Source organism: Nycticebus coucang, chromosome 18 (genome assembly GCF_027406575.1).
Source record: "Nycticebus coucang isolate mNycCou1 chromosome 18, mNycCou1.pri, whole genome shotgun sequence".
NCBI classification, from domain to species: domain Eukaryota; kingdom Metazoa; phylum Chordata; class Mammalia; order Primates; family Lorisidae; genus Nycticebus; species Nycticebus coucang.
In genome coordinates, this window is record NC_069797.1 from 25,600,985 (window position 1) to 25,622,532 (window position 21,548).

The 21,548-nt window shown below is 41.4% G+C and overlaps 2 protein-coding genes across 3 annotated transcripts in view; one reads left to right on the top strand and one right to left on the bottom strand.

The window, feature by feature from the left end:
* Positions 1–21,548, top strand: part of ANKFY1 (ankyrin repeat and FYVE domain containing 1) — a 111,481-nt gene that overhangs the window by 64,657 nt on the left and 25,276 nt on the right. For both annotated transcript variants that reach the window (XM_053570334.1, XM_053570333.1), the window contains exons 7-10: positions 1,788–1,953; positions 12,254–12,458; positions 15,388–15,456; positions 15,679–15,878. In XM_053570334.1, coding sequence (XP_053426309.1) covers positions 1,788–1,953; positions 12,254–12,458; positions 15,388–15,456; positions 15,679–15,878 — 640 coding nt within the window. The remainder of the gene's footprint in view (positions 1–1,787; positions 1,954–12,253; positions 12,459–15,387; positions 15,457–15,678; positions 15,879–21,548) is intronic.
* LOC128570819 (neuferricin) overlaps positions 15,801–21,548 on the bottom strand; it is a 52,682-nt gene continuing 46,934 nt past the window's right edge. Inside the window, exon 4 of the mRNA XM_053570338.1 lies at positions 15,801–15,925. Within this exon, the coding sequence (XP_053426313.1) occupies positions 15,838–15,925 (88 nt within the window). The 3' untranslated portion in view covers positions 15,801–15,837. The remainder of the gene's footprint in view (positions 15,926–21,548) is intronic.

Here is a 21,548-nt window from a genome sequence, read left to right on the forward strand (position 1 = left end):
GAGCCACAGGCTCCGCCCAGGCACAGTCTTTAATGTACATATTTCTACTCACAGTTTGTTCAAGGCAGTCTGGAGATTTTCTGTCATGCCCCAGAAAACTCTTTGTCTCAGCCTATTGCCCAATTTCAAAGACACTTATGTGCATGCTATCAGGAAGTTGTTAGGCAGCACCCACCTTCCAGGTGTCAAAATCCACATTATTTGTTTTCTTTTACCGCTGTCATAGATTACCATAAACTTAGTGGCTTAAAACAGTACAAATTTATTACCTTACAGTTTTGTAGGTTGGAAGTCCAGAACAGGCTTTTGGCAGGCTGTTTTTCTTTCTAGAAGCTTTAGCGGAGAATCCATTTCTTGGTCATTTGGGCTTTTGGCAGAATTCAGTTTCTTAGAGTTAAGGATTGAGGTCCCTGTTATTTTGCTGGCTGTTAACTGAGGGCCATTCCCAGCTTCCAGCTTCTAGAGGCCAGTTTCCTTACCTCACAGCCGCCTATGTTCACCTTCAGAGCCAGCAGTGGCAGGCCAGGTCCTTCTCATATCCTCCTCTCTGACCTAGTCCTCTTCTTCCCTTTTCACTTTTAAGGACTCATGGAATTCCATGAGTCAATTTAAGGGCTATGACACTGCGAGATAGATTGAGCCCTCCTGGATAATCCAGGATACTCCCCCATCTCAAAGTTCTTAACCTTAATCATGTCTTAAAAGTTCCTTTTGCCAAGTAGGGTGACATATGTCCATATTCAAAGGTTCTGGGATTCAAAGGACATGGATTTTTTGGGGGGGGGGCGGGGGGGGCTGTTACTTTAGGCCTACCACATTGCCTTAAATTGGTAATCCTAGCACTCTGGGAGGCCGAGGCAGGTATACTGCCTGAATTTAGGCGTTCAAGACCAGTCTGAACTCACAGGTTTGAGATCAGCCTGAGGAGAGGATCACTCGAGCCTAAGAGTTTGAGGTTGCTGGGAGCTATGATCCCATGGCCCTCTACCCAGGGTGACAAAGTGAAACTCTGTGACTCTGTCTAAAAAAAAAAAGAAAGAAAATTCAATTGCTCTTGGCAGATGGGAGTCAAATATGTTTTATCCTGGGAGTCCACTATGTGAGGAAACGTTAAAGGAGGAATTAGATAGTTAAGCCACAGACTTCCATGAAAACATTTGCTGTAAAGCTTTTTGAACCTCTTCTTTGGTGAATGGCTCTTCAACATTCATCTACATTTCCTCTGTGGTCCTTACATTGACTGCTATGTTGTTTACATTTGTTTTTTGTTTTGTTTTTTTGAGATGGGATCTCACTCTGTTACCCTGGGGTTGAGTACTGTGGTGTCATAGCTCACAGTAACCTCAAACCTTTTGGCTCAAGTGATCCTCTTATCTCAGCCTCCTTAGTAGCTGTGACTACAGGTGCCCACCACAATGCGTGGTTAGTTTTTCTGTTTGTAGAGCCTGGGTCTCGCTTTACTCAGCTTGGTCTTGAAGTCCTGAGCTCAAGCCATCCACCTGCCGCGGCCTCACAGAGTACTAAGATTACAGATGTAAGCCACTGTGCTCAACCTGTTGCTTACATTTGTTCTGTGATCCCCATTAATTCTGTGGTCCCTGAAAGTAAGTGCCCTAAAGAGGCCTGATAGAAGTTTGTGAATAAAGTTGGATTTGGAAAGTAAGCAGTGTCGTAGCCCTAAAATTTGACATTTATATGAAATGATATTTAAGGGTCAATGTGGAAGAAATTAAAATAGGTTGTATTCTCTACTGACTGGGTGCTAATTTACAAACTTATCTGCGTAGCTCCCTGGGAAGCTGAATGAAGTGGATCATAATGGAGATCTTGCATTAGATCTAGCCCTTTCACGACGGCTAGAGAGTATTGCCACCACGCTGGTTAGTCACAAAGCTGATGTGGACATGGTAGACAAGAATGGCTGGAGCTTGTTACATAAAGGAATCCAAAGAGGTAGGAAGAAGTGTATTTTATATTTTTCTCTGCAGGCAATTTTATCTTTATTTTAGTAATTTTTGAAAATTCTGAGTCTGATCCAAAAATTCCCAAAGGCATGGTCTATATTCATGGACCACGTGATTTAGAATTTGTGATCATTGGGTCAGAGGAAGAACTAAAGAGCTACCACCTGAGCTTTGTTAGTTTGATTATTTATAGTGCCAACAGGGCCCCAGGAAGAAATGCTAAAAGGATGGTACTTTGTGAAAAAGTACCTTTCACTTTTAAGCATTTAATATGTTTGCCTGTTCAACAGATCATGCTCTAGGAATTGAGCTAGAAAGATTTTACTTTTGTACCTTAGCGTAAATACAAGGAAGGTATCAAAACCACAAATGTTTCAAGTATTTGTGGATTCAGGTTTGCAGACTGGACTTTTATCATGGCACAGTAATAAAATTTCATTCTGTTCTAGGAAAATTATTTGACTTGTAACTATATTTTGAGTACATTGTTGGTAGAAGGAAAAATATGGAAATGGTAGAATTGAGATCAAAACATTTTAATCTTGGCTTGGCGTCTGTAGCACAGTGATTACAGTGCCAGCCACATACACCGAGGCTGGAGGGTTCAAACCCAGCCCAGGCCAGCTAAGCCAGCTAAGCAACAAAGACAACTGCAACAGAAAAATAGCCAGGCATTGTAGCTACTTGGGAGGCTGAGGCAAGAGAATCGCTTAAGCCCAAGAGTTGGAGGTTGCTGTGAGCTGTGATGCTACAGCACTCTTACCGAGGGCAACATAAATGAGACTCCGTCTCAAAAATAAATAAATAAATAAATAAATAGTGTTCATAGCTCAATGAATAGGGTGCTGGCCACATACACTGAAAAGCTGGAGAGTTTGAGCCGGGCTGGGCCTGCTAAACAACAATGACAACTGCAACCAAAAAATAGCCGGGTGTTATGGTGGGTGCCTGTAGTCCAGCTACTCAGGAGGCTGAGGCAAGAGAATCACTTAAGCCCAAGAGTTTGTGGTTGCGTGAGCTGTGATGCCACGGCACTCCACCAAGGGTGACATAATGAAAAAAAAAAAAAAAAATATATATATATATATATATATATATTTGAGACAGGGTTTAATTTTGTTGCCCTTAGTAGACACAATGATGTCCTCGGCGTCACAGCTCACAGCAACCTCTAACTCCTGGGCTTAGGCGATTCTCTTGCCTCAGCCTCCCAAGTAGCTGGGACTACAAGCACCCGCCACAATGCCTGGCTATTTTTTGTTGCAGTTTGGCCGGGCCGGGTTCGGACCCACCACCCTCGGTATATGGGGCCAGTACCCTACCTACTCAGCCACAGGTGCCACCCAAAAAAATATTTTAATCTTAACAAATTAACTATTCAAGGGGGAAAAAAATACTAGTTTTTTTCCATGACCATCTTAACTCCTAAGACCCATTGGATCCTGCTGACTTTACTTTGCGATCCTTACTTTTGATAAGAGTGAGTTTATGTACAGGTAGAGTTTCAAGTGTGGAATGAAAGTGTTCAAAAATGTCAAAGCCTTAATTTGTTAGAGGGATAGTTGACTTGATTGGAGTACTTTGCCATAGCCACTCTATCTTTACATGTGGACATCCAAGACAGAATATACCGGTTTTACCGTATCTTCTTAATCGTGTGTTTATTTTGCCTTTCTGATGATGCATCCTTTTTTTCTTTCTTTTTTGAGACAGAGTCTCACTATGTCACCCTCAGTAGAGTACTGTGGCGTCAAAGCTCACAACAACCTCAGACTCTTGGGCTTAAGTGATTCTCTTGCCTTCAGCCTCCCAAGTAGCTGGGACTACAGGTGCCTGCCACAATGCCCAGCTGTTTTTTGTTGTTGTTGTTGCAGTTGTCATCGTTGTTTAGCTGGCCCTGGCCAGGTTCGAACCCGCCAGCCTCGGTGTATGTGGGTGACACCGCAACCACTGTGCTATGGGCACTGAACCTGATGATGCATTCTTTTTTTTTTTATTGTTGGGGATTCATTGAGGGTACAATAAGCCAGGTTACACTGATTGCAATTGTTAGGTAAAGTCCCTCTTGATGATGCATTCTTATACTGTTACTGTGTATTCTTCAATTTTGCCTTTTTAACAAGTTGCTTCTGGTTGGTGCAATGTAGTTACTTCAAGATGTTGTCCTGTTTCAACTGTGACTTTGCCCTTTTTGGGCAGAGGTTTTAATAGAAATATCCTTCTGACCATATATTAGAGTGTTGAGTTTGTTGGCTGGTAGAGAGGAAAATTTTGCTCATCATTGGGTAGGAAATCCTTAGGGTAAGTATGTCAGTGTCAGCAGCAGATGCATTTTTCCCAAGCACTATTCTGCACTGTGCAAAGCCATTGGGTACTTAGCATTGGGTGTGTGTTCAGTGGGGAAAATTCCACCCCATAGGGAATTATTCTTTCCCACACTGTTTAGTGTCTGAAATGTTTATTTTGGAAACATATACTTGTTACCAAAAAAACAATCTGAAAGTTATGTTTCTTTCCTCTCAAGGGCTTAAATTATTGTGTTTGATGAAAAACACTGTTGACGACTTAATAAATATTTTGGTGATTGCTTAGTTACAAGAATTGGTGATACATTTTTGATGTTTATTTTCAGATGATTTAATCTTCCATTCTGAGTTTATCGATTTGTCTGCAATCATGTGGATTATAGTGTGGATATAATCAACTTGGTTGTTGCTAACTTAGAGAGTGTTGCATGGTGTGGTGGACTGAACACTGCTGTGCAGCTTGGATGTACGAAGGTCTGAATCCTGGCTCATCCTCACAAGTCACTTGATTATACTGCATCTTTTCCTGATCTATAAAGTGGGAACCATTTCTGCTTTACTGGCTTGTTGGAGGAATGAGAGACACATAGTACATCTAGCACAGTGTACCAGTGGAATGGTAGAGTCAACCCAGCAGTTCATACCTTGACCTAGTTCCTTCCTATAGGAATTTTTTTCACTTTTTCTTTTTCGAATTGAGCTGTCAGTGTGCTGATTTGACCAAATGATTAAATCGAGTAATATACTTAAATTTAACTGTTGATCTTCATTATCATATGAGTGAAGGTCGTTAAGTATGAGATTTAGGTCTAGTGCTGTACACATGTTAGAATCTATAAACAATATAGTCAAGTGGTTATTCCAATAACCAACTATACCAGTTAGTTTGTCTATACAATGAAGTATCAGCCAGTGTCTGTGGGGCGTCTATAGGAGACATACATTGTGTTAGGAATATTTGTATGTGGTCAGATTCTTTTTGTTTGTTTTTTGAGACAGAGTCTCACTATGTCGCCCTTAGTAGAGTGCCATGGTGTCACAGCTCACAGCAACCTCAAACTCTTGGACTTAAGCAATTCTCTTGTCTCAGCCTCCCAAGAAGCTGGGACTACAGGTGCCTGCCAAAACGCCCTGCTATTTTTTTGATGTTGTAGTGGTCATTGTTGTTTGACAGGCCCTGGGCCAGGTTTGAACCCGCCAGCTGTGGTGTATGTGGCCCGTGCTCTAGCTGCCAAGCTATAGGTGCTGAGCCAATGTGGTCAGATTCTTACAGTAATGCCGCAATTAACTGGCAGTGTTGGTATAATGAAGTGATGAAATAACTGAAACTTTTAGGCACCAGATAGTTTTATTTTATTATTATTATTATTTTTTTGTAGAGATAGAGTCTCACTTTATGGCCCTCGGTAGAGTGCCGTGGCCTCACACAGCTCACAGCAACCTCTAACTCCTGGGCTTAAGTGATTCTCTTGCCTCAGCCTCCCGAGTAGCTGGGACTACAGGCGCCCGCCACAACGCCCGGCTATTTTTTGGTTGCAGTTTGGCTGGGGCCGGGTTTGAACCTGCCACCCTCGGTATGTGGGGCCGGTGCCTTACCGACTGAGCCACAGGCGCCGCCCAGGCACCAGGTAGTTTTAACTATCTGGTGGGACTCTTACCTCGTTTTTAACTATCTAATAGTACTTCTTCCTATTGATAGAAACCTTGTGAAACCTTATAAATGGTACTTTTGGCATTTTCTATTTCTTCCCTTTATTCTGTTCTTTTGGTGTAAATTGTCTTTTTCTTTTTAGTTTATGTATTCGCTGCGCTGACTTTTCATCAATTTTCAATTTCCAGTAATTTACAAATAGCTTTTTTGTATATATATACACATATATATTTATGTACGTATATGTATATAATTATAAGTTTAAAAACCCTTTATCTCTGGATCTCATAAAATTAATCTGAAATCTGTAAAAAAGTGGACTTAAGATACTAATTTTGTTATTATGCCTTACAGCTGAATCCAACTACACATAGATTTCCCTGCATCTGTACTCTCATTTCTGTGTGACATATTGCCCAATTTATCTTCTGTATGTATTGTGTATTATACCTTTTTAGTTAACCTATTTTTTTTAGCTTTATTGTATGTTTTGTTTCTTTTAAATATATGTCAAGTTTAAAGGTAGTGAAAATATACAGCCTTCTCCCTCTCCCCCACTGGAGTATCTTATCTTATATTTTGGACTTTTTTGTTGTTGTTGTTGAGACAGAGTCTGACTCTGTCACCCTGGGTAGAGTGCTGTGGTATCATAGCTCACAGTGACCTCAATCATTCGGGCTCAAGGGATCCTCTTGCCTCAGCCTCCTGAGTAGCTGAGACTACAGGTGCCCACCACACACCCAGCTAATTTTTCTATTTTGTTTTTGTTTGTTTATTTGTTTTTGTTAATTTTTCTATTTTTTAGTAGAGACAGGGTCCGATTCTTGCTCAGGCTGGTCTCAAACTCCTGAGCTCAAGGGATCCACTGGCCTCAGCCTCCCAGAGTGCTAGGATTACAGGTATGAGCCACAGCGCCCAGCCATATTTCGGTCTTTTCATTCACACTTTTTGTCTTAATGCAGCAGGACCTCTTTAAGTTGATCACCCAAGGGACTGTAACTTACTGGTCAGCATATGGAGGTAGTCAACATAAGGAACTAGGCCTTGTATACTGATATGTATACATGGCCAGTCTATGAAAATTAGGTCAACTTATGGAAGTGATCACCTGTGGAGGTTCTACTATAATTGTAAATTTTCTTTCTATTCGCTTTTGTTCTATTGCTAATTTTTGTTTTTTTTTTTTTTTTTTTCTGAGACAGAGTCTCACTTTGTGGCCCTTGGTAGAGTGCTGTGGCATTGTAGCTCACAGCAACCTCAAACTCTTGGGCTTAAGCGATTCCCTTGCCTCAGCCTCCCAAGTACCTGGGGCTGTAGGCGCCCGCCACAACACCCGGCCTTTTTTTTTTTTTTGTAGTTGTGTAGCAGGCCCAGGCTGGGTACGAACCCACTTGCCACGGTCGCCCTAATCACTGAGCTACGGGCACTGAGCCAGTAATGTATTTTTTTATATATATTCTCTGCTAGACTGAATCTCTGTGGGTTTGTTCATGCTACACATTGGGACTCTACTAGGTACATGTATTTAAATGAATCAAAGGCCTCACCTAGGCTTACCCCCAACATGCATATTACCTCTTGGTTTTCAGTCCTTTCCTATTGTAAAGAAATCTATGCTTTTGCAATTTGTACCTGATACTGGTAAAGATTGGGACCTCTTCCCCCCCACCCCCACCCCGCCCTCAAATAAATATTTCAGGAGAAGGTGCTGGTTAGAAAAGTCTTAAGTTGGGTGGCGCCTGTGGCTTAGTCGGTAAGGCGCCGGCCCCATATACCAAGGGTGGTGGGTTCAAACCCGGCCCCCGCTGAACTGCAACCAAAAAATAGCTGGGCGTTGTGGCGGGTGCCTGTAGTCCTAGCTACTCGGGAGGCTGAGGCAAGAGAATCGCTTAAGCCCAGGAGTTGGAGGTTGCTGTGAGCTGTGTGATGCCACGGCACTCTACCGAGGGCCATAAAGTGAGACTCTGTCTCTACAAAGAAAAAAAAAAAAAAGAAAAGTCTTAAGTTACCTGCAGTCATATTGATTCAAATTAGGGTCAGCCTATTTTGTATAAGTCAGAGGTGTATACAAAAAAATGATAAACGCCAGACATGGGCCAGTCTAGTGCAGAGGTTCTCAACCTTCCTAATGCCACGAACCTTTAATACAGTCCAAAGGGTTGCAACCCACAAGTTGAGAACCGCTGGTCTAACTTCTCTGTGGCCAGTCAGCATTTGAGGCTGCCTAACTGCTCCAATGTCAGAGCTCACATTCTCTAGCGAGATGATCTCTTGGAGGAAAGTATAGAGCAAATGGGAAGTTTTGAAAACCAGATGATTTTGAAATTCCATGTTCACTGAGGATCAGGTTGAAACCATTATATCCAAGTGAAAATGAGTATAGGAATACAGATAACAGACTTTTGAGACCTTTTTACCACTCCTACAGCCCCAATTTACATGTTCAAACTATGGAATATAGTTGAAGAAGATAAAATGATATTGCAAGATGCAAAAAAAACTTTTTTATAAATGACTTAATGAGAGAGAACATCATCTTCAAGTTGTGATTCAGCCAGGTACAGTGGCTTATGCCTTTAATTCCAACACTTTGGGAGACCACGGTGGAAGGATGACTTGAGACCAGCCTGGGCAAGAAGTAAGAACCTGTCTCTACAAAAAACAAAAAACAGCCAGGCGCAGTGGCTCATGTCTGTAATCCTAGCACTCTAGGAAGCTGAGGGGGGTGGATTGTCTGAACTCAGGAGTTGGAGGCCAGCTTGAGCAAGACTAAACCTAGCTAGGGGTTGTTGCATGCACCTATAGTCCCAATTACTTGGGAGGCTGAAGAAAGAGGATCACTTGAGCCCAATAGTTTGAGATCGCTGTAAGCTATGATGCCATGGCACTCTACAAAGGGCCACAAAGTGAGATTCTGTCTCAAAAAAAAGAAGAAGACAAGAAACAAAAACTAGTTAGGCGTGATGATAACATGCATTTAGTCCCAGCTGCTTGGGAGGATGCTTGAGCCCAGGAGTTGGAGGCTTCAGTGAGCTGTGATTTAACCCACTGTACTCCAGCCTGAAGAGCGAGGAAAAAAAACAAAAAAGTTGTGATTCACAGCATCTGCATTCACAATTTGAACAGAATTAAAAACAGATCAGAGTAGGGCGGCACCTGTGGCTCAGTCGGTAAGGCGCCGGCCCCATATACCGAGGGTGGCGGGTTCAAACCCGGCCCCGGCCGAAATGCAACCAAAAATAGCCGGGCGTTGTGGCGGGCGCCTGTAGTCCCAGCTACTCGGGAGGCTGAGGCAGGAGAATCACTTAAGCCCAGGAGTTGGAGGTTGCTGTGAGCTGTGTGACGCCACAGCACTCTACCGAGGGCCATAAAGTGAAACTCTGTCTCTACAAAAAAAAAAAAAAAAAACAGATCAGAGTATCCTGATTCAAAAACAAAACCAGATCAACTATGGAAAGAGCACTATTGCCTATAATCACTATGTTAAAGAAGTTCCGAGTCACCTTCAGCAACCTGACATTCATTTCAAGACTACTTACACGTTTAAGAAGTACAGTCACTGATCATGGGACCAGCAGATCACACTGGGAGGTTGTTTCTGTGTTTGGGGATCCTCCAGCTGAAGAAGGCTGTGATTTGCGAGAAATTCATCCTCTAGAGTCCCAGGGGTCCTCAAGCATTTTAAACGGGGCCAGTTCACTGTCCCTCAAACCGTTGGGGCTGGACTATAGTTAAAAAAAAAAAAAAATGAACAAATTCCTGTACACACTGCACGTATCTTATTTTGAAGTAAAAAAACAAAACGGGAATAAATGCAATCACACGGCTTCAGGTGGCCCACGGGCTGCAGTTTGAGGACCCCTGCATGGAGGGGAAGCCAAATCTGCAGAAAGTACTGTTGCATCTCAGATAAGCTCTTTGGATAACTTGGAAGCTGTTTAACTGAACCTTTAAAAGACTTTCTGGTATAAACTAATTGGTGCCACCTGGAGGCTACTGAGAGAAACAGGTGCTCCCATCTAGCTTGGTGGAGTGCCTGAAACATCTGTAAGTGGAAGGCTTCTCTGTTCATTATAGTATAAGTTGTGTTTTTGTATGTTTTAAATTAAAAATGAAAATCTAAGAAAGATTGAACTTTAATATTTTTTTTTTTTTTGTAGAGACAGAGTCTCACTTTATTGCCCTCAGTAGAGTGTTGTGACGTCACAGCTCACAGCCACCTCCAGCTCTTGGGCTCAGACGATTCTCTTGCCTCAGCCTCCCGAATAGCTGGGACCTGTACAGGCGCCCGCCACAACGCCTGGCTATTTTTTTGTTGCAGTTTGGCCGGGTATATGGGGCTGGCGCCCTACCCACTGAGCCACAGGCACTGCCCTGGACTTTAATCTTATAACAGACTTAATTGTTTAGTCCCCACCATCCTCCAAGTTAATTTGACAAATATACTTTAACTGTTTTTTCACTAGTATTTTTCTTTCTTTTTTTTTTTTTTGCAGTTTTTTGGCTGGGGCCAGGTTTGAACCTGCCACCTCTGGTATATGGAGCTGGCTCCCTACTTCACTAGTATTTTTAACATTAAATGGCTATGTATCAGATTTCTTAGTTTTGAATTTAACTGTGTGTTTTGTGGAACAAATCTAGAGTTAGCTTCTCTTTGCTGGTATGTGAAAAATTATTTTCACAGGCTGGGCACAGTGGCTCATGCCTGTAATCCCAGCACTCTGGGAAGCCAAGATGGGTGGATCACTTTAGCTCACAAGTTTGAGACCACCCTGAGCAAGCATGAGACCCCATCTCTAAAAATCCTAGCTGGGTGTTATGGCAGGCACCTATAGTCCTAGCTTCTTGGGAGGCTGAGGCAAGGGGATTGTTTGAGTCCAAGAGTTTGAGGTTGCTTTGAGCTATGACGCCATGACACTCCACCAGGGGTAAGAAACTGAGACTATGTCTCAAAAAAAAAAATTATTTTCACAAATGTATACCTTTAATATCTTAAACTTAATTCTTAGTCTTTGTGAACATATCAAGGTAATTTTTTCCCTCACAAAGATCACGAATAGTCAAAGATCGTAAATTGAGCTATTAAAATTAATGGATTTTGGGCCAGGTGCAGTGGCTCATGCCTGTAATCCTAGCACTCTGGGAGGCCAAGACAGGTGGATTGCCTGAACTCAAGGGTTCAAGACCAGCCTGAGCAAGAGCCAGGTGTTGGGGTGGTGCCTGTGGCTCAGTGGGTAGGGTGCCGGCCCCATATACTGAGGGTGGCGGGTTCGAACCCGGCCCCAGCCAAACTGCAACAAAAAATAGCCGGGCGTTGTGATGGGCACCTGTAGTGCCAGCTACTCGGGAGGTTGAGGCAAGAGAATTACCTAAGCCCAGGAGTTGGAGGTTGCTGTGAGCTGTGATGCCATGGCACTCTACTGAGGGCAATAAAGTGAGACTCTGTCTCTAAAAAAAACAAATAGAGCCAGGCGTTGTAGTGGACACCGATAGTCCCAGCTACTTGGGAGGCTGAGGCAGGAGAATCTCTTGAGCCTGAGAGTTTGAGGTTGCTGTGAGTTATGACATCATGATATTCTACACAGGGTGAAAAAGTGAGACTCTGTCTCAAAAAAATAAATAATTTAATTAAATTAGTGGATTTTATATGATTTATTCAGCCTTGGTTTGATATATGTAAGTAGTTACAGATAGACTCTTCTACTTACAATACTCTAAGAGTTAAGGCAATAGGAGAGATTTAGAAAAAAAAATTTGTGTTTGTAACTTTTTTTGCCATGTAAAATTTTTGTAAATAGTAGTGTATACAGATCGCCTGTTCAAATACTGAGTTGTAACGCATATGTAGTGAGATTGCAAAACTAAAAAGAAAAGAAACTTCGTAATGAATCATACATAGGTTTATTCTGAACAGGAATGCAAGGGCAGCAGATTAGGGGTAAGTGTTGCTTAGGTACAAGCTATAGAGGAGAGAGAGATCTTCCTCGTATAGGGGAGGAATCCTGGAAATCCTTTATGAGAGAGGACTAGAAAAGGACATTAAAGGATAGAAGCCTTAAACTGGAAAGAGATATGGAGGTGCAGAGGCAGGACAAATGATAACAGGCAGTCAAAACTAGAGCAAAGCCTTTTGAATTAGACAGTGTAACTCTATGATGTGGATGATGAGTTTCCACTGATAGATAACCCCAAGAGGTTCCTTCAGCCATACCCAGTTGTCTCTCTTTTTTGTCTGCAGTTATTGATGGCTGCCTTTTGAGGAAGCATTGGCCAGAATAGCTTGCTCTGGGTATTGTCATATGTTACTTTTGCTTCTATTATTTATTTTTAAGGAGATCTCTTTGCTGCCACTTTCCTCATTAAGAATGGGGCCTTGGTCAATGCTGCTACATTGGGTGCCCAGGAGACACCGTTGCACCTTGTGGCATCATACAGTTCAAAGAAACATTCAGCAGATGTGATGTCTGAGATGGCACAGATTGCAGAGGCCCTCTTGCAGGCTGGTGCCAACCCCAACATGCAAGACAGCAAGGGCAGGTAAGTTGGGAAGCACATAGACTATGGCCCTATTCCCACAAGGTTATTTCATGGTAGCACATAATTGGCATACAGAGACTTAATGTTCTTTTGTTTGGCATTATTCAGTCTGATTTATATTGAAGTCACAAAAGTTGATTTATGGTGGTAGTATCATTCCTAAGGCCAGCATATATCTGGGGTAACTAAAGTCTTTGAATTTTTAAGCAAATTATATCCTCATTGTATTGGAAGGAACGAGAGTGGTCATCTAAATCAGTTTCTCCAAGGGAACCTTCTTCTAGGATTTGAATTACTTGGATAGTTTGAAGAAGAGGAGCACACTCACTCCATGCAATCTGTTTTATTTTAGTGAGGTCTTGTTAGAAAATTCTCTATATTAAACCCAATTTTCGGGCAGCGCCCATAGCTCAGTGAGTAGGGCACCAGCCAAATGCACTAGGGCTGGTGGGTTCGAACCCAGCCCCAGCCTGCTGAAAATAAACAAAAAAATAGCCTGGCGTTGTGGCAGGAGCCTGTAGTCCCAGCTACTTGGGAGGCTGAGGCAAAAGAATCACTTAAGCCCAAGAGTTTGAGGTTGCTGTGAGCTGTGACGTCACAGCACTCTACCGAGAGCAACAAAGTGAGACTATGTCTCAAAAAATAAAAAATAAATCCAGTTTTACCTTCCTTTACTTGTTTTTTTAAATTGATACAAAATATTAATAAATGTATATATTTTCAGAGTCAATTACACCTTCTCCTACATACTTGCTCTTTAGACAGCTCTTTATCGGCACAGCTTGCTGTCATAGCTCTCTTTAGCCTTGAACTTGAGTCCTTGGGCAAAAACAATCCTTTGGCCTCAGCTTCCCGGGTATCTAGGACAGGCATTCCCCACTATGCTCCACCATGCCCAGTTAATTACTGCCCAGGCTGGTCTCAGATTCTTGGTCTCAAGTGATCCTTTCACCTTGACTTCCCAAAGTGCTGGGACTAGAGGTGTCAGCCATGGTGCCTGGCTTTGCTATCTTCTTTCATAGCATAGCCCTTTGTATTTGTCAGTATTTATTGTGTTCCTTTTGCCCTTTCTCAGAAATATTTAGTTGAGGACTCCTTGTGGTTTACAATCTAAGAAGGAGGTGCTTGCTTTTGGGACAGTGGCGTAGGAGGCCCTGAGGGGCAGTTAAGCCCTCTGAATCACCATCCACAGTTGTGACCCACTTGTCATCATAACAGCTCAATATTTTATACCTCTATTAACTTTTTCCAAAAATAAAAGATTTCTGGGAAGTTTGGTTGTCAGGAAAATGGATTTGTATGATGGGTAAAGTAAAAAAACAGAGAAGGGGGTGGTGCCTGTGGTTCAGCGAGTAGGGCGCTGGCCCCGTATACTGAGGGTGGTGGGTTCAAACCTGGCCCTGGCCAAACTGCAGCAAAAAAATAGCCGGGCATTGTGGCGGGCGCCTGTAGTCCCAGCTACTTAGAAGGCTGAGGCAAGAGAATCACCTACGCCCAGGAGTTGGAGGTTGCTCTGAGCTGTGACGTCACAGCATTCTACCAAGGGTGATAAAATGAGACTCTGTCTCTACCAAAAATAAATAAATAAAGAAGGACCTGTATAAACTCTCAATATCATGTAATAATTTATCTTCCAAAATAATTGCATTCTTTTTCTCCCCTGTTGATTCTGTGATTTTTTTTCCCCTCCAACTTCAGTATACTCATAGTCTGTCAGTCCAAGATAGATGCTGGCCTCAGAGGCCCGGTGCTCTGCAGTGGTATTTTAGGTGCTAGATAAAAGCAGTGAGGTGAGGTTAAATGCTACTTCCATCAATTCTTGTCTGTTGCTTTTCTGAGCGTGTTTGAGTATAATAGAAAATGATGGAGGAGACAGTTTCTTTACAGAATTGTTAAAGGATAGGTAAGGGAAAATGCACATACCTATGGTAGGAACTACTTTTTTCAAAGAAAATAGTATATATACATTCAGTAAGGGATCAGTATTGAAGTGAAGAACACTTTAGATCTCTTCCTTTCATTGATTCTTGTTTTGGCCACTGAATAAATGGTAACACATAGGCAAATTCATTTTCATGCTTTGATACTTGGTCATGGTTGTGGAAAAACTGTTCATTGAAGAAATGTGGCATGGTGACTCACGCCTATAATCCCAGCACTTTGGGAGGTTGAGGTAGGAGGATTGCTTGAGGCCAGGAGTTCAAGACCAGCCTGGGCAACACAGCAAGACGCAGTATCTACAAAAAATAAAAAAATTAACCCAGGCATTGTGGCTAATGCTCCATCTCTACTAAAAACAAAAAAATTAGCCGTATGTTGTAGAGGATGGCTTGAACTCAGGAGTTTGAGGTTGCTATGAGCTTGGCTGAGGCCATGGCACTCTCACCTAGGCAATAGAACAAGACTCTGTCTCAAACAAACAAACAAAAAAAAAATGGGGATAGTGGTGTGCTCCTGCTGTCTAGAAGACTGAGGTAGGAGGATTGCTTGAGCCCAGGAGTTTGAGGTTGCTGTGAGTTATGATGCACTCTAACCCCGGCAATAGAGTGAAACCATATCTCAAAAAAATAAAAATAGGCTTGGCGCCCATAGCGCGGTGGTTACGGCACCAGCCACATGCACTGAAGTTGGCGGGTTCGAATCTGGCCCCAGCAGTTGAAATCAACAATGACAACCACAACAAAAAATAGCTGAAGCCTTGTGGCCGGTGCCTGTAGTCCCAGCTATTGGGAGGCTGAGGCAGGGGAATCGCTTATGCCCAAGAGTTTGAGGTTGCTGTGAGCTGTGATGCTACGGCACTCTACAAAGGGCGGCATAGTGAGACCCTGTCGAAAAAAATAAAAATAAAGAAATGTGGGGTTTCTTGTGGATGGTGATTCTGCCTAGGATTTGAGTAGTCCTGAATTGCCACTTCTTTTTTATCCTACAGAACTCCTTTACATTTGTCCATCATGGCCAGAAATGAATATGTGTTCAACCAACTGCTGCAGTGTAAACAGTACGTAAAAAAGACATATAGGAAATAAAAAAGCATTTGTGAGGGTGGGATTGTGAATGAATAATAATTATTTTTAAATGTCTTTTAATGTTACAAATTTTAATAAGTAAAATAAAATAAAAATTTGTCATTTCATAAAGTATAACAAAAAAGAATGAAGTTTTTGGCAGTATAGAGTGTCCGAAGTTGAGATTTGCTGTTTACATTACCTTCTTATTTCAGGTTAGATTTAGAATTAAAAGATCATGAGGGCAGCACAGCTCTGTGGCTTGCAGTGCAGTACATCACTGTGTCTTCTGACCAGTCTGTGAACCCCTTTGAAGACCTCCCTGTAGTAAATGGGACTTCATTTGATGAAAACAGCTTTGCAGCTAGACTCATTCAGCGTGGCAGCAACACCGATGCACCCGATGCGATGACAGGTAGAGCATGATAAACCCCTGAAAGAGTCTGGAGGCTCCAAGAAATACTGTGGAATTGTTTTGGGGAAAAATTTAGAAACTGAATGGCACACTATATTATAAGAATTATTTTATACTTAATTTTAAATACCAATAAAAGCCTGAGTTGTAATTGTTTTAAATCCTATGCTTCAAAAAAAATTTAGCCAGACATCAAGTTAAGTCTTTTAAGGTAGAACACATTTATTTTATGCAGTGATTTGATTATCAGACTTTCTGGACTCAAAATTCTTTTTACCCTCTTAAAAATTATATCCCAAAGAGCTTTTGTTTAGGTGAGTTATATCTTTGATATTTGTCATATTCAAAATTAAAATTGTTTACAAATGTTTACATACAATAACTAAGAAAATGCCATGAAGGCTACGTTGAACAGTTTGATGAGAATATTTCAGATTGTATGTGAAACCAGCACATTGTTACCCTTTGATTGCTCTAATGTACACAGCTGTGGTTTAACAATAATAAATAAATAAATATGACCTAAAAAAAAATTAAAATTGTTAAAGATGTACTAATTTAATATTAACAAACTATTATATGTTAACAGAACATTCTTTACGAAAAGTTTTTTTAACAACATTTATTTTGAAGAGTAGTTGGTTTCTTTTGCCTCTGTATTAATATTTTCAGATGTGTTGTTTTGGTTAAAGTACTACATACACGAAGAAAATGAACCACAGGTATACAGTTGGAAAAGAACTCTATTTAAATACCCTTTTTAGATAACTATGGATATATTTTAGTTGATATTCCAGCAAGTAAAACTCATGAAGTGATAGTTTCTTTAAGGTTAGTTGCATTGTGGAATAATATGAAATCATATCAATGAACTTCAGTACTTTGTTATGCTACAATCTATGGTCCATCTGTGTTTTGAATAGTTCTTTTCTCTATGAATGATTTTGTAGCATCATGACTTAGTCATCTGGAAAATACTGGTTCACTGAGTTATACAGATTTTCACCTGAGAACTTAAATTTTATCACGTGGTACAAATTTTGTCAATCATTTTTCTTAAAGAGACAGGCTTGCTTTGTTCTTAAAACAAGTCAACCAAACACATTTGAATAATAATAGTATATTAATCATTTTTTCAAGCAAAAATGCTGTTTCATGAGAAAAGCTGCTAGTTTAGCTTTTAGCTTAAACAATAGCACAAGTGGTTTTCCTCTAGGCAGCATTGTATTTTGGTATGTAGCAGAAGTAGATTTCTGCATACTTCTTTTTTTTTTTTTTTTATAGAGACAGAGTCTCACTTTATGGCCCTCAGTAGAGTGCTGTGGCCTCACACAGCTCACAGCAACCTCCAACTCCTGGGCTTAAGCGATTCTCTTGCCTCAGCCTCCCAAGTAGCTGGGACTACAGGCGCCCGCCACAACACCCGGCTATTTTTTGGTTGCAGTTTGGCCGGGGCCGGGTTTGAACCCACCACCCTCGGTATATGGGGCCAGCGCCTTACCAACTGAGCCACAGGCGCCGCCCATGCATACTTCTTACCTTGTCATGCAGAACATTTTAAAGACATGTATTCCATGTTGAGATTTAATAAAAATTACGGTCATGCAATGCTTACCAACCAGGATGTGTTCTGAGAAATGCATCATTAGAAAATTGTGTCATAACGCAAACATCACCTAGTACATGCACACAAACCTAGATGTGGGATGACTTCCTATACCTTGAGCTTGTATGATAACAGCCTATGACATGTTATATCAAATCTGGTAACTATTTGTATATCTAAATATAGAAAATGGATAGTAAAAATACAGTGTTACAATCTTACTGGACAACCATCATTCATGTGGTCCACTATTGACTGAAACGTTATGCAGCATGTGATTATAGGAATTTTATTGCTTCATCAAGAACCTTCTTAGATGAAAGAGGCTCTTATTTTTATTTTTTTGTTGAGACAGAGTTGCACTTTCTTTCTTGTCCCTGGTAGAGTACTGTGGTGTCACAGCTCATAGCAACCTCTAACTCTTGGGCTCAAGCTATTTTCTTGTCTCAGCCTCTGGAGTAGCTGGGACTACAGGCTCCCACCACAACCCCTGGCTGCTTTTTTAGAGACAGGGCCTCGCTCTTGCTTGAACTCGTGAGCTCAAGCGATCCACCTGCCGTGGCCTCCCAGAGTGCTGATATTTTTAATTTTTAACTTATTTTTTTTTCCCTGAGACAGAGTCTCTTGCCCTGTTGTCAGGGTTAGAGTGCATTGACATCATCACAACTCACAACAACCTCAAACTCCTAGACTCAAGCGATTCTCCTGCCTCAGCCTCTTGAGTAGCTGGGACTATAGGAGGGCAGCATTATGCCCTGCTAAGTTTTACATTCTTTTGTAGAGATAGACAGGGTCTTATTCTCTTGCTAAGGGTCATCTCCAACTCCTGAGCCTCAAGTGGAACCTCCTGTCTTGGCCACCCTATTTTTTTTTTTAGAGACAGAGTTTCACTTTATTGCCCTCAGTAGAGTGCAGTGGCGTCACACAGCTCACAGCAACCTCCAGCTTTTGGGCTTAGGCGATTCTCCGATTCTCTTGCCTCAGCCTCCCAAGTAGCTGGGACTACAGACCACCATCATAATGCCTGGCTACTTTTTTGTTGCAGTTTGGCTGGGACTGGGTTTGAACCTGGTATATGGGGCTGGCGCCCTACTCACTGAGCCACAGTATTTTTTTTTTTTTTTTTTAGAGACAGGGTCCCACTTCATCGCACTCAATAGAGTGTTGTGACATAACAGCTCACAGCAACCTCCAACTCTTAGGCTTAAGTGATTTTCTTGCCTCAGCCTCCCAAGTAACTGGGACTACAGGCGCCTGCCATAATGCCCAGCTATTTTTTGATTGTAGTTGTCGTTTGTCAGGCTCAGGCTAGATTCAAACCCGCCAGCTCCGGTGTATGTGGCTGGAGCCCTAGCCCATGAGCTACAGGCGCCAAGCCTTGGCCTCCCAAGTTTTTTCTTTTCAACCGTGAGTGTGTGGTGATTAAGAATACAGTGACTACTAATAAATTTTGATGCCACTACATTGATTTTATGTGAAAGTTCTCCAATTTGACCCATCGCTGGTTTTGTACTATCAATGCAAATGTTACACAGTGGGGAAAAAACAAGTAGTAGTATTATAAAAATAGTTTTGACCTTGCAGACCGCCAAAAGACACTTAAGAATCCCATACGAGGGCAGCGCCTGTGGCTCAAGGAGTAGGGCACCGGTCCCATATGCCAGAGGTGGTGGGTTCAAACCCAGCCCCGGCCAAGAAGCAAAAAAAAAAAAAAAGGAATCCCATACGAATCTAAAAACCACACTTTGAAAACACTTTTAATGTATTTCCTTGATCTTTTTTTTTTTTTTTAAATTTGGTGATTTCCTTCTTTTTTTTTTGGCCGGGGCTAGGTTTGAACCTGCCACCTCCGGCATATGGGACCGGCGCCCTACTCCTTGAGCCACAGGCGCCGCCCAATTTCCTTGATCTTATTAAATAAAACATATTTTAAGGAGAGAAATTCCATATAATTCAGTATTGAGTATTAGCAATTTATAAGGCATGGGTAAGTAGAGTTGACAAAAAAAAAAAATGACAAGTAGAGTTTGCAAAAAGATGGATATTAAATGGCTTCTTCCCTAAAGAAGTTAATAATTAGGCTTGGTGCCTGTAGCACAGTGTTTACGGCACCAGCCACATACACCCAGGCTAGTGGGTTTGAACCCTGCCTGGGCCAGCTAATGCAACAATGACAACCGTAACAAAAAAATAGCTGGGCATGGCGGCAGGTGCCTGTAGTCCCAGCTACTCGGGAGGCTGAGGCAAGAGAATCACTTAAGCCCAAGAGTTTGAGGTTGCCGTGAGCTGTGATGTTACAGCACTCTACCAAGGACCAAGGGCAACATAGTGAAACTCTGTCTCAAAAAAAAAAAAAAAAAGTTAATAATTTTAAAGGTCAGATGAAATCACCAGGCTAGGTGACATAAAAGCTAAAGGCAATAATACTACAGGTTAAAGAGTATAGGAAGAACTACGTGTGTTTTAGACTGAAGACCCTTAGAAATGAGACTGTTACTAAATTGCTTTAATTTATATGTTGGTTATTGCCTGTAATTTTATTGATTTCTATGTTAATCTCAGCGTGGCATGTAAGAGATTGGTTCTTTGAAAACTTGAAATTTAGACTCTTACTGAACTAGTTTTTATAAAAGTCTGACATGTATTTGAAAAGAATGTGTTTTCTTTAATTGTGGGATGCAGCATTCATTCTATATGTACATTAAATCAATCTTGTTCATTATGCTGTTTAAAGCTGACATATCCTTATTAACTTTTGAACTACTTAATCTGTCAGTTTCTGAGAGGTCTATTAAAAATCTTCAATTATGGGGCGGCGCCTGTGGCTCAGCGGGTAGGGCGCCGGCCCCATATGCTGAGGGTGGCGGGTTCAAACCCAGTCCCGGCCAAACTGCAACAAAAAAATAGCCAGGTGTTGTGGCGGGCGCCTGTGGTCCCAGCTACTTGGGAGGCTGAGTCAAGAGAATCGCCTAAGCCCAAGGATTTGGAGGTTGCTGTGAGCTGTGTGATGCCACGGCACTCTACCGAGGGCGATAAAGTAAGACTCTGTCTCTACAAAAAAAAAAAAAAAAAAAATCTTCAATTATGGAATTGTCCTTTTTTCATGTTAGTTCTTTAAATCACATTAATTACTTTCAGTTTTAACTGTTAAATATATATATAAGCTCAGGATTGTTATTTTTTCCTATTGACTTGTTCTTTTTCATTTTACATGTAATCTTAGTCCACTGGTTTTTAACAGTTTAGTGATGTTTTAGCAGTCACAGGTTATTTCTATTCTATTGGGAGATATATAATTTAAGTCCTGTGTATGCTGAGTATGACTGAAGAAGTGCAATTGAGACTCACTGGGAGTCTCTAGATGAGAACAACCATCATGTATGGATGAAATCACTTTTTCTGCGGAAAAAGGAAAAAATGGTATGAAAGTAAAGTAGTGCTCTGTCCCATTTTTTTACCTTGTTTTCAGTCCTTATATTTATTTGTATTTTCAAAAAGCATAACTGTGGAACATGAGATTTTATGTTCATTTTTGGAAATGGGTTTCAAAAGACTGAAAAGTACTATTCTGGGGCCAAAACCATTTTGAGACAAAAAGAAGGAGAAAAATTTTTTTTCGTCCCAAAGTTTTATTTAGAAAAGAGTGACAGTGCTAAGCAAAATATTTCTAACCCAAGAACAAACATATTTAGCACCCTAGGAATAAAACTGAAGTATTTAAAGGGCATTTTCTGGTAGAACTTCAGCTTACAATGTCTTAGAAATGATTGTCAAGCTCATTGGTTCTCAGCCAGGGTTGATTCTCTCCATTCTCTGGGACATTTGGGAACATTTATAGATACTTTTGATTGTCACAAGGTCAGGGGTCCTTCTGGCATCTGGGGGATAGAAGCCAGGATACTGATAAACATTGAATAGTGAGTAGGACAGATCCCCATGACAAACACTTACCTGTCCAAAATGTCAGTAGTACCACTTTTGAGAAACTCCATTCTGACCCAGCCCCAGGAGACATAATTCACGTCTGGTCCTGGGCTGTGGCTGGTGGGAAACCTGGGAAGAAT